Source organism: Primulina eburnea, chromosome 2 (genome assembly GCF_022965805.1).
Source record: "Primulina eburnea isolate SZY01 chromosome 2, ASM2296580v1, whole genome shotgun sequence".
Taxonomy (NCBI): domain Eukaryota; kingdom Viridiplantae; phylum Streptophyta; class Magnoliopsida; order Lamiales; family Gesneriaceae; genus Primulina; species Primulina eburnea.
Window position 1 is genome coordinate 41,190,408 of NC_133102.1, and position 12,484 is coordinate 41,202,891.

At 34.7% G+C, this 12,484-nt stretch overlaps 2 protein-coding genes across 2 annotated transcripts; one reads left to right on the forward strand and one right to left on the reverse strand.

Moving 5' to 3' along the window:
* The first annotated feature begins 2,394 nt into the window (after positions 1-2,394).
* On the forward strand, positions 2,395-6,562 carry LOC140823217 (uncharacterized). The gene is made up of 2 exons (XM_073184427.1): positions 2,395-2,558; positions 4,444-6,562. The coding sequence occupies exon 2, from the start codon at positions 4,467-4,469 to the stop codon at positions 6,420-6,422; it is 1,956 nt and encodes a 651-aa protein (XP_073040528.1). The 5' UTR covers positions 2,395-2,558; positions 4,444-4,466; the 3' UTR covers positions 6,423-6,562.
* Positions 6,563-6,913: 351 nt separating this feature from the next.
* LOC140823218 (4-diphosphocytidyl-2-C-methyl-D-erythritol kinase, chloroplastic/chromoplastic) lies at positions 6,914-10,207 on the reverse strand. The gene is made up of 11 exons (XM_073184428.1): positions 9,793-10,207; positions 9,547-9,642; positions 9,371-9,439; positions 9,156-9,260; positions 9,013-9,069; positions 8,717-8,917; positions 8,408-8,500; positions 8,228-8,327; positions 7,737-7,836; positions 7,436-7,521; positions 6,914-7,171 (listed from the first exon to the last, which is right to left on the reverse strand). The coding sequence occupies exons 1-11, from the start codon at positions 10,006-10,008 to the stop codon at positions 7,071-7,073; spliced, it is 1,224 nt and encodes a 407-aa protein (XP_073040529.1). The 5' UTR covers positions 10,009-10,207; the 3' UTR covers positions 6,914-7,070.
* Between the last annotated feature and the right edge of the window lie 2,277 nt (positions 10,208-12,484).

Below are 12,484 nucleotides of genomic sequence, written 5' to 3' on the forward strand. Positions count from 1 at the left end.
TATATATGTCAGAAATTAAACACACACTATTTGCATCACAAATAATATATTGACCGATATTCTCCAAGAAACATTTCCAGGAATCAGATGTTTTTCATCTACAATGGCTAATGCTAGCGGTAGAACCTGATTATTTACATCCAGAGTGACAAACATTTTATACTTGTATTTTGTGTATAAATATGTATCATCGACACTAATAATTTTTCGACAGGGGCGAAACCCATCTATTTACGACCCGAATGCTCAAAAAACATAGTTCAATATCTTCATCGTTTCAGTGTTTCCACTTCAAAATTGTTCCTTGATTATATTTGGACATGGCACACATATATTTTGGAAGTAGTTGCACCGGATTCTTCCATGTACCATAAGCAATTTCCACTGCACGTTTCAAACTTTGACATACTTTCGTATATGAGATTTGATTTCCATATTTATCTTTAACATTTTCTATGATATACTTAATCTCGTACGAAAGATCACATCGTACAACTCCCAATAGCGTTTGTGCCACCATATCATTGTTCAAGTTGTTATGATCTATACCGACATTGATAAGCATATATGTGTGAGACCCATCATATTTTGTTATTTTCTAATAACTTGTTTTCTACTTAAAAGAAGCTCGAAGACACCGTCGATATATGACCATAGAAGAATCATTTTTTCACCTTAATGTCCACAAAAATGAGTGTGTTATCCACGACACGATACTCACGTCTTGCAACTCTAACAGAATAATCCTTCACAGATGCAATCAAATATTTCTTATCCTTAAAAAGCATATTAATGCATAATTCTCCTCTCTGCGGATTATAGTAGCTTGTTCGCATTCCAGAAGATACACCAATAGAATCATGAGGCTTTTCCCCGAAAAATTTATTAAAAAATGATGGCATTTCAGAAGTGCTAGAAAGAAATGGTACGAATTGCCTCTTACAACGTTTCACGAGGTGATTGACAAGATGATGTCCCCTCATCAAGGTTATCATGCATATTCACATTTTCGTCCACATTCACTTTTTCTTCAGAATCACTATGTGACATCTCCGGTTCAATATCACTCCTACACACATCATCATTAATGGCCATATCCGGACAACGAGCTCCCGTATCTAAGCCATATCCGATTCAGACAGGCCGTTCATATATTGATCACACGATCCAGTTATTGCTCAATCATTCAGTCACATGTGCAACATATGCTTTTGGCTCGTGTGAAGCCCCAGATGTAGAAGTATCGGGCTGGTTATTGAACCTTAAATCTAACATGTATGGAACATATGATTCATGTTCACTAAAACCAACATGATGATCATTTGGATTTGTTTTCACGTATGAATGCAACATATGCATATTGGGATATTGCATTATAAACTCTAAAGCGTCATCATCAACAAGATTCACTTGAATTTCATACCAAAATGATCTCTCCATAAATGAATATTTTGTCGACAACTTCATAGTAATGATTGCTAGCATTTTATACACAACTTAATCAAACTCCAACAATGTAATGGATCGTAATACTCGTGTCGGCCTAATATAAAGAATACTATATTCGATCGATCCATTTTCGACAATAACAAGACCACCAAAATATAAAAGCACATCGATAATAGTCTTTTAAAAGAATAAAATTTTCAGATATAAGAAAAAATTTATTAAACTGGTGGATATAGGGAAAATTTCATATATAGGAAAATTTTAAATAAAGTGACAGAAACATTTTGGATTGAAGAAGTGTAAAAAAGAAAGAAATAGTAGGCAAATAATTTTAGAAATTGTGAAAGTTTTGATAACGGGAACTGAGCAGTGGACGTTGCCCATGCTGCCAAAGTAGAAGCACCTGCTGCTGTGTCCAAAGAACACTGCAAAATAATGAATGTCCGCTCTTAACTTTGACGTTTTAAGTAGTCTCAACTCAAATTATTTTTTAAAAAATTAATAATAAAAAAACTCACGTATCCAATTTACAATTAAAATCGTAGTTACTCATGTATAAAATCATTCATATTTGATTTGATTGATTAAATTTCTATTTGTTTCTTAATATGCTCTATAAGAATGTTTAGAAAATTAATTTGAAAGTCTTTAATGTTAGATGTGCAATTTACTAACGGATTATTTTTACAGATTTTCTTTATCTAAATTTAGTATATGTTATTATTTCGTATCAGTATATATATATATTATTTATTTTATTTATTTATTTATATTTATATTTTTCGATAATTGGTTATTCAAAAAATATTAATAAATTATTATTTTTCTAAGTTCCAAATTTAATAAAAAGTAAAATTGATAAACCGGATGAAATGAAAGTGCAAAAAAAAAAACCCTAATCCGGTCTGTTGAGTTTCCTTTATCAGCCTCGCATTGCCTATCACTCTCCTCTTTCTTTCAATATCCTGCGCTACGCACATTTCGCTATATATATATATATATATATATATTATATCTGTCTCGTTGATTTTCGCCAAAACAAATCCTCCATTCTTTTACAACGATCGAGCACGCGTCGCTCGAATTTTTCATCGATCGATTCGTTTCAGGTGACGCCCCCACACTTAGCTATCTAATTTTGTGATCGATGGGGAATGGCTAGGGTTGGGAGGGACGTGTATTCATTTCGTGCTTTTTCCTCTTGCGCTCGGTTATTGATTGCTGTATGGTAATTTATTGATCAAGTAATTGAATATTGGATTGACTGATCTGCGTTGGCATTGCCTATTGATTTACGTGGATTGGCGTGCTTTTGTTTGGTTGTGATCAAATTAATGTGATGAATTTGCTGATGCATTGAATTTGATGTGTTTATCAGTGGGTGGTAGTTTTCTTTGTGGTGTTTGGTGAATTTTGGTGTGTTTCTGGCTTTTTAAGGAATTTCGATTTGAATTTTGATTTTTGTATTGGGTTCTATTTTCATTTTTGGTTTGGACCTCAACGCTGAATTAATAGTTGTGATCATTTATTAGATGTGAAGTAATACAGTGGTTTGATGCTCTTTCACAGCATGACTTGGGAGCATGGAGATTGTGGGAGTAGATTTATATTATTATTATGTGATAAATATTTTAGCCAAGATGAATGAGGTGGGGTTAAGAGAAAATTATGAATGCGGTTTTTAAGTATGATATGTAGTGAGTTGTAAACACAGCATAAAGTCAATGTTGAGTTATTTAACAAAAGGATGATTTGTTGGATCACGTTGACAAAGATAGCGCGAGTAATCTCTTTTGGAATTACTATGATCCAGTATTAGTAAAACACTGATTCCTTCTGTGCAACGGGTTAATGATCTCAAAAACCTTGATACAACAAATCTGGACGTATTATTAAAGCCATTTTCTATTATCCAGTTTAGATGTATTTGCATCCATGTGAGGTGGATATTATACGAACATTCTAGGATTCAAGTTTTGATTTTTTTCCTTCATGCTATGATAAGATACGGAGATAGATCACAATGATAGGTTTCTAATGAGTATTTTAATGTGAGATAACATTTGAAGTAAAACATTTTGGACTTGCATGTTATGCATGAAGCTACCAAAGTCATGGCTAGGGTATTGTTCAGGACAATTTGGAGAAAGCCTACAAAAGATTGTCGAGATGTTTTTTCAAGTTTGCATTGAAATCAAGAAATATGTGGATAGTCAAATTTTATATTTATTTTATAATATAGAAAAATTGTTTGTAGAAAATGCCCAGGTATCACACAAATTGATGAAATGTGTATAAATTATACTGGATTAATTAGGTATGTCCAAAGTTAAATGATTAACTTAAATTGTCAATCTGGCCTTTGCTTTCTTTTCCTCTTAGTTTCTTAAAATTCGTTGGAACACCAGACCAGGTGGAAGCATTTGGATGCATAATGAACCATAAAACTTTTTTACATAACAGAGTTTTGTTAGGCTAAATTAGGTTATTATGATTGCAAATTAAGCTTACTAACTTGGTTAATGCTGTATGGTGAAAGTTGAATTTTTTTTCTAAAGTAATAATAATTTTGTTGTTAGTAAAGATAAGTTTCAAAGCCCTCCTAGGCACAGCAAGGTGTATGGCACCTCTTTAATGGCAAGACACAAGCATCCGATAAGGCATGCACATGGCTTCACCCTTCTCATTTTCTATCTTCTTACCAGAACTCTAAATATAGGTCTTGGCTCTCGTTCTAATTATATCTTTTTTGTTTCACGTTTTTGCTGAAGTTATTCATAGGATATCAAATGTATGGAACATGCTAAAAATTATTTATTTACTTGGAGTTTTGGATGGATAATCTGTATTTTGCATGCTGAAAATTGATTTTAATTTTATGACACTTTTTGAAATATGCGTGATTTTTACAAAATATGTAATGTGAGTGCTGAGATTATAATCTTGTCTGTTGATGGCTCACGGCTGATGCAACACTTGTCTCTATTGTGGCAGAATTAGAACTCGAAGTTGAGATCATGTCTCCAGCATCGAAATCCAAGTCTAAAGACAAAAAGGCTGGGAAGGAACCTCCGAAGGGTTCTTCTAAGCCTTCGGGCCATGTTAACACCAGTGGCGGGATATCTGCAACTAGATACAATCCTCTTTTGGGAGCATTCCAAACATTTGAGACAACACCAGGGACTTCTTCCAGTCCGTTTCATGTGAATGGTCGTTTCCGAAACATAGATGAAATGGATGATCATATTGGGAATTCATTTGGGACCGGCACCGAGTATGATTCTGTTTCCAATAATGGCAGCTGGTCCGGTGAGTCAGAAGACCATAAAGAAAAAGCACCTCAACCTGTACCTCGTCAGGAGTCGGTACCTGGAGGTGAAAATGACAAAAGAGAAAAAATACGGCAGAAGAATGAAAAAAAACATCAGCGTCAGAAGGAGAGACGAGCTCAAGAACTGCATGAGCGTTGCAGTGGCTATCTTATGTCGAGAAAACTAGAAGCACTTGCTCATCAGCTTGTTGCCATGGGTTTCTCTCAAGAACGAGCAACAATGGCTCTTATACTTAATGAAGGTAGAGTAGAGGAATCTGTAGCTTGGCTTTTTGAAGGAGGTGATGAAGACAAGCACAGAGAACATAATTTGGACGGTGGGGGTAATTTGAAAATTGACATATCCGAAGAGCTTGCTCGTATTTCGGACATGGAAATAAGGTACAAGGCGTCCAAGCAGGAGATTGAAAGAGCTGTAGTTTCCTCTGAGGGTGACCTTGATATGGCCGAAGAAACATTAAAAACGCAGAAGCAAGAGCCTCCAGCTACTCCTCCCCAGCCTGAAGCAATGGGTGATCCCCCTACTACAGCCAACGGTAAGATACCAATGACTCTTATACAGAATGCAGTCAGAGCGCAAGTGAGACCAACTTCATCTGGCATACAACAAAGGGATGAAAAGGATTTCAACTATACCAAAGTTGCAGTAGGAGCAGGCTCGTCAGTCGATCCTGGAAAAAGCACTCAGCCATTGAAAAAAATACCACCAAACTTGGAGTGGGCTAAACCGCAGCAGATTGTTGTCCCATCAGATAAAATGTGGGCTACTGCAGGATCTAATCCTTCTGTCTCCTATTCATTAGCATCATCATTACAGTCTTCTCCTCCTCTAGCCAAGACAGAAACCCATTATATGGCTGTTGGAAACGAGTTAAAGAGTTTGCAGCTTGGATCAGTGAGAGAGCCAGTCATTGTGATGCAACGACCCCAGTCCGTTAATCTGAAGCAGCCTCCTATCTCCAATGTTAACTCATCTCCTCCGAGTACAGCTATGGGTCGGTATCCTAAGAGTGTCGAAACAGGGAAGGCTATTGGGTTAGTGCCACCTGTTGCTGTCACCAGAAGTCTGAGCTCCAACGATGGTAGTTCAAATATGTACAACCCACTCCATTACCAATCTCAGCAGCAATTTATACCGGGCCGCAGTAGCTCAATAGATTCTCAAGGGATTACAAGGGGCAATGGCTCGTGGAGTAGAGGAGGGGCATCACCAACAATTGTTCCTGCCTCGTCCCTCGGACTCTTCTCTGGGCTTGGCATCAATGGCTCGTCTGGATCTTCATCCTCAGTGGACTGGACAACCGGAAACTCCATACCACAGTTTGATTACTCTAACATAGACTGGAGTTTGGATCGCGGGTTATTATCGTCTTCAAGGCCCAATGGATTACGGACTGCTCCAAACTATGCCATTCAAAACAATGCTCCTCGTAAATATGATTCATTTCCTTATAGTGCGGGTCTCAATTCTGCAACTAGACCAGTCCTACCCAATGAGAATGGTGCATCACATCCGGGGTTGCAGGAGAGGGTATCTTCCTCTGAACAAAACAATGGCGGCTCTCGGGAGTGGGCATCTCCTTTTGAAGAGAAAGATATTTTTAGTTTACCCCGACAGTTTGTTTCTTCCCCTTCTCATTGAGTTGAATGTCGAGGAGTTTGATGAATAAAGAAGAAAGAAAGAAAGACTAAAAACGTGTTCAATGTGGTGTTTATGTGCATTTCATCTCGTTGATGTTGCCTAATAGTCAATCCTAGTGGAAAAAAAGCGTTTTAAGTTCACTTATTTTGCTTCTATGTTTCCCCCCCAAAATTGCAACTTCCAAGTGCATATCTCGTTATAATCATCCACATTTTTTTACATGATAAGAAAATCAAATTTTTAATATAAATATTAATTGATAACATAAAATTTTCATTCTAACAGCTCACGTGGTCAAATATTGCATATAGCGATCATTTTTTCGTTTCGACCGGGAACGAAACTAGCTTTCGGCAATTGCTGGTAATTAAGAATAGTTGTGGTCGTCGCCACAAGTTGAAAGTCTCCATTTATTTTTTTCTATAATATATAAGTCTGTTACATCTTTAAGTTATAACTTGATCAAGAACAGTTATTTTCTGCTGTTATCATTCAATAATAAGTGTGTATATTATGTAAAAGACCAAATTGATTACAACAGGCAGCCTTCATAAACTGAAGCTTTATATCCCCCCTCTGAGACAGAAAATGAAATACTAGAAATCTAAAACAAGGTATACATCAATAATGTCACAATTTTCCTCGATTTTATTCAATGGACCGAGGAGACAGCGTTGGTGGGGGACAAGCATTGGTATAAAACGTTTCTGTGTACCACTGATTGGTCGATCGGGTGATGAAGCTGGCTTCTGCATTCATGGCATAGTTGTCAAAGTAAAAAAAAACATAAAATACTCATAAGAACATCAATGCCACAAGAATTCATATATTTTCGAGTCAAAGTCATGATTCACACTACGAAACGAAAGATCCATGTAGAGGATTCCAGGTAGTTTATGTTGTTTAGAAGTCTTTAGTTGTTCAAGTTTCCATGTGAAAAGTTGACTTTGAATTTGCCAACTTGATATGATTCGGGTGGTGTTTAGTATTTGATAAATGGACTAACAAATTACCTGATAAGAAGACATCCTTATACTCCTCGTCATCAAACACAAACTGAGGAGGGTCCGGAGAACCAACCCCCACAATAGTACTTCCACTGCATAACAATATGAAAATTTTAGTTGCCTACTTGTTTTCTCAAAATCTTGTAATGTCAGTACAAAATCCAATAATTTTGCCCTTCCAAACGTGGCAAAACAAATCGGATAACGCAAGTATCAAGCGGTAGCTTATTGACTAGTACTGTGAAAACTTTGCATCTAAAGCTAGGGACCTTGAATTTTCAGATGCCAATAGGTAACTGAAATATACCTCCCAGACATAAAAACTGCATCATACTGTCCTCGACCAGCTGTGATTATGCGCTGTTTTAATCTTTTTAGTGATGGAAGTACTTCAAAAGCCGGAGGTTCTGCAGCGATCGCACCACCAGATGTCAAACACCAACAAAACATGAAGTATAATACCCAATTTTAGGATGAAGCTCGTCCAAAACGTTTTAAATGATGTTGGGCATTACGGACACTTTTAAAACTATTATTAATTATTAGTAGAAAAAAGGAGTCGAAACCAGTGGCAAAATCAAAAATTTATTCAGAGGATGTTTCATTTATCTGGATTTGCAAAACACATTTTTTTAATGAAACTAATCACCTGATATTTTAAAATAATGCATTTGAGGGGACAACTGAATCTACTCGCTTTCCAAGAGGTTGTAATTCACATTGGAGCTTAACTAAACATGGGATGGCAAAACTTGAGAAAAAATAAGATGGAGATGTAAAAAGTTCTTGAATTCATACCAAGATCATTAACACAAACGTCCTGAGAAATCCCATTCCTCGAAATCTTCTCTAGCAAGGTCAAAGGATCGATCTTGCTGGTTTGATCAAGCCGGAGGTGCTGAGAAACAGACATGGTCGTAAGATTCGGACGGTAATAATGTTTCAATTTAATCTTAACTATCACGTCAACTTTAATACCTTGTAAACTTCAGCAGTTGAGCATGCCTCTTGCGGTTTAATGAGAACCATTGGAATGTCCAAAGGGATAGGTGGAGGAATATCTTCAACCACCTGGATGAGTGGGAAAATAGAAATAACTGATAGCTCTTACCCGGCATAAAAATAATAATGAAAAAAAAATATCTTGAAATGCAAACAAGGACATATTTATTAGCGAGATTGATATAAATTGACAATAATAATAGCCTACAGGAAAATGTACAGAAGTATATAGAAAAAGGCGAAAGATAAGAACTCATGGTGCTCATGTTCGTGCTCGAGACATACCTCACCTCTACCAGTACAATATGCAGCTCCATGCGAGAAAAAGAAAGGGATATCTGAGCCAATCTCACCAGACCACTCTTGTAGCTCCTTTTCAGTGGCAACCAGACCGCTAAACTGATTCGCTGCCCACAAAGCAGTAGCAGCATTGCTGCTGCCACCTCCAAGCCCTGCCCCGGTGGGCACCTTCTTATCAAGATGAATCTAGCAATAAGAATAAAAAACAAGCTTAAGCCCAGTCTATTTCATGACAACAATAATGCCCAACTAGATTTCATCTATAAAAAGTTGAAACTTACCCAAAAGTAATTGTTGCTCCCCGTCTTTTTCCTAAACAGATTAAGTGCCTTTATTATCTGCAAAATGGAGCAAAATCATAAATTTCCATGACTGAAATCATCCTAAAAAATGGATATAAAGAAAGAAAAAGGCCTTATTTTACCAAATTTCTATCATCAAGTGGAACTCCAGAAACATTGGTTGTCAACCGATCCTTCGACTTTGAAGGGGACAAAGAAAACTTTATTTTATCTCCTAGGCTGATTACCTGAACAACAGAAGGACTATCCCATGTCAGCATTATGAAAACGGGTAAACTTGCCATTAAACAAGAATTCCAAGCATGAATATTACAAGGACTAAAAAACAGGTACATACATGAAAAAGGGATGCCAAATCATGATAGCCGTCGGCCCTCTTACCGGTCATTCTTAAGAAAACATTAATCTGCAATCCGAATACAAAATATTTAACAAAGTTGAATAAATACCATGAAGAAGACAATCAATCCTTTGAGCTTTAAGATGACCACATATTTAAATAAATTTACTTACTTTACATGGAGAAAAAAGAGTGAGCCTTGTCATCCCAGCCTCCTTATCCACTTCATCTGCTAACTTATTCAACTTATCCTCAAGATCATACGACAACTAATAATCAAAATGAAAATTCCAGACACAATCAATCTTTTAAAAATATCGCCAATAATTTCTGTAAACATAATTTGCCCCCAAAATGCTAAAAGATCATGAAATCTAACAGTTGCTCCTTCACCATAAACAGGGGAAAGAAAACAATACCTCTACTTGTCTTATGTCATTTCTTGAATCAGAAACCATGGCTTTGATTAACGGGAACATCGAAACCCGATACTGCCTACAGAAATACGGTGTCCCATTTGGCTTGCACGAAGAAGGCGTAGAAAAAAGTCCTTTCTTGCAAGAATTGAACTGGGTTTTTCCATAGCAGGGAGCAGCATAGAGCTGGTGACTGCAGAGGGAGTGGAAGGAAGCCATCGAATCGAACGCTGGTGGCCTAGTCTGCTCTGCTGCTGTATTACTTTGAATTCTTGAGCCGAATTACCTTAAATTAATGAAATGAAAATTGGATCAAATTTGACCGCAGAAATGTGTTGAAAGTCCCGTTTTAAGAAAGAAATAACCCATTTTCCTGTGAATGCAGACATCACGAGGGGGGACGAATGACAATCTGCTTCATTTTTTAGAGATTATTTGAATGCGCTTTAGCTTTATTTTAGAGAGAAAAGATTGATTAATTTGTCATATAGTTTTGCGGGTAATTTAATAAAAATTTGTATAATTTTAGAGGAAAATAGATTATATGAAAATATGAAGCTCTTGGTTATATAATTATTGTTGTGCAAGTCTTGAAAGGAAAAACATGTGAGAATCGGTTCTTTCATGGATCTTGATGTTCTTTCTTGTCCTTGAGTGAAATGGCAAATAAGAAAAATAATCTCACTTGATATATTTAATTATTATAATTAAGAAAAATTGTAATTTTGGCGATGTAAGTTTGTCTACTTATTATTTGAATCTTTTATATTATCACATTTTAGTTTTTTGTCATTTTTCACTGAAATACATACGTGACAATACTTATATCGATACGTATTGTTTCAAATCGGAGAAATGATTAAATTTGCACATAAAATAAATATGAAATTTAGACGATACAAATTATCAAAATCATAAAAACAAATTAATATACAAAAAATTTGTATTTTTGTTTCCATATAATTTATGTGTTATTGGACTACTTAAAACATTGGACTCAATCTACTTGTGTTGCATTTGGTTGGCTTTGATGTCAATAATAATTAAATTCAATAAAATGTTTTTGGTGCAATTCGTATATAGAATAAACTTTGGATGCAATTTATATATTGATTCTTTATTCTATTTCAATCATATATTAAATTATTTATCTTACGTAAATCAAATTATTTAATTAAAATTAAAATATTATCATTTATATCTTGTTGTTATATATATTCATTAATTATTTAAAAAAATTATAATTTATAATATTATCTCAAATTTAATCAGTCAAACCAAATATATTGTTATTTATTCAATATTATTCCGCATCCTACTCAAAATATTTTACTATTTCATAATATTATTTTCTATACACGATAATCGACCCAATAAAACGAACCGTTAGATTCATCGAGTATATTCATATGTTGCAAATCTTTGATATCGTTGGGATTCGATCAAGAAACGAATATAAAATAAATATGAATGTTCGTAAAACAAACTTTAAAACATTATAAGAACATAATCAACAACATTAGACATATTATGTCTGAGTATCAAAATAAAGCATAGTAAATCGATAATAAATTAAACAAATTTCTCCTTGAATTGACGAACACTATGTTCTAAACAAAGTTTGTATGTTGAAACCTGATAAACCAAAATATATGCAAACAAAATACCAATAATCAATTTTTTCTTAATGTAAAATAAAATAGTAATACAACTAGCAACATAAATATAAACTTACAAAATAAGTTTATAACAAAATAATGAAACAAACAAATCGAAGTCGGTAACGAACACAATTTTCTTAAAACAGATTTGTCTCTTCTACAAAGTACTTGAAGATCAACATTTATGGATATCTGCTTCCCAGGATACAAATGTTGAATCGATAGAAAATTAAGCACAAACTCGTTACTTTGGCAAACTCAAATCATACATTCACTTTATTACCAAGACTTAAACGAGGGCCAAATGAAAAGCTGGCAATATAAAATGCAAGAGAATTATAGAATGTTTTTGTAAGAAATATATATGGATCGAAGAGATGAACACACTATTTATAGCCTCCAAAATGCACACCAAAAAACATTTAATATTAATACTCAATTAATCTTACAATTAACTTAAGAATACAAAGAGTCAAAAGTCTCGAATTAACTAAGAATTTGAAGATTCAAAAGACACACATACATTCATAAATCATAATTTTCATTCAAACTTTAAATATAATTCAATATTTAACAATCCCCAACGTGAATGAAAAATGATACAAATCTATGTAATAAAGTTTTACAGTTGAATCATGTGTAGGATAGGTAGGTGTTACCCTTTGAACTTTATCTTGTGAAATATATTTGCTTTATTAGCTGACCAGTAGATATGATGCTCTTAAACTGTTCTGTCGTTTATGTAAATTAAGATTAGGGATGACAACTTTCCCCACGGGTTTGAGGCCCCGCGGAGAAAACCCGAAACGGGGATGAGGATCCCCGATTTTTTCGAGTTTGGGTTCGGGTTCGGGGATTTAAAAAAATCCCCGATATAATTCGGGTTGGATATGAGATTACTATCATCATCCCCGAAATCCCCGAACCCACCCCGAAAATAATATCAATAATAAAATAATAGTATTATTAATATTAATAATATAATAATAATATTATTTTTTAAATTATTAATAATCTTATTATTATTAATATTG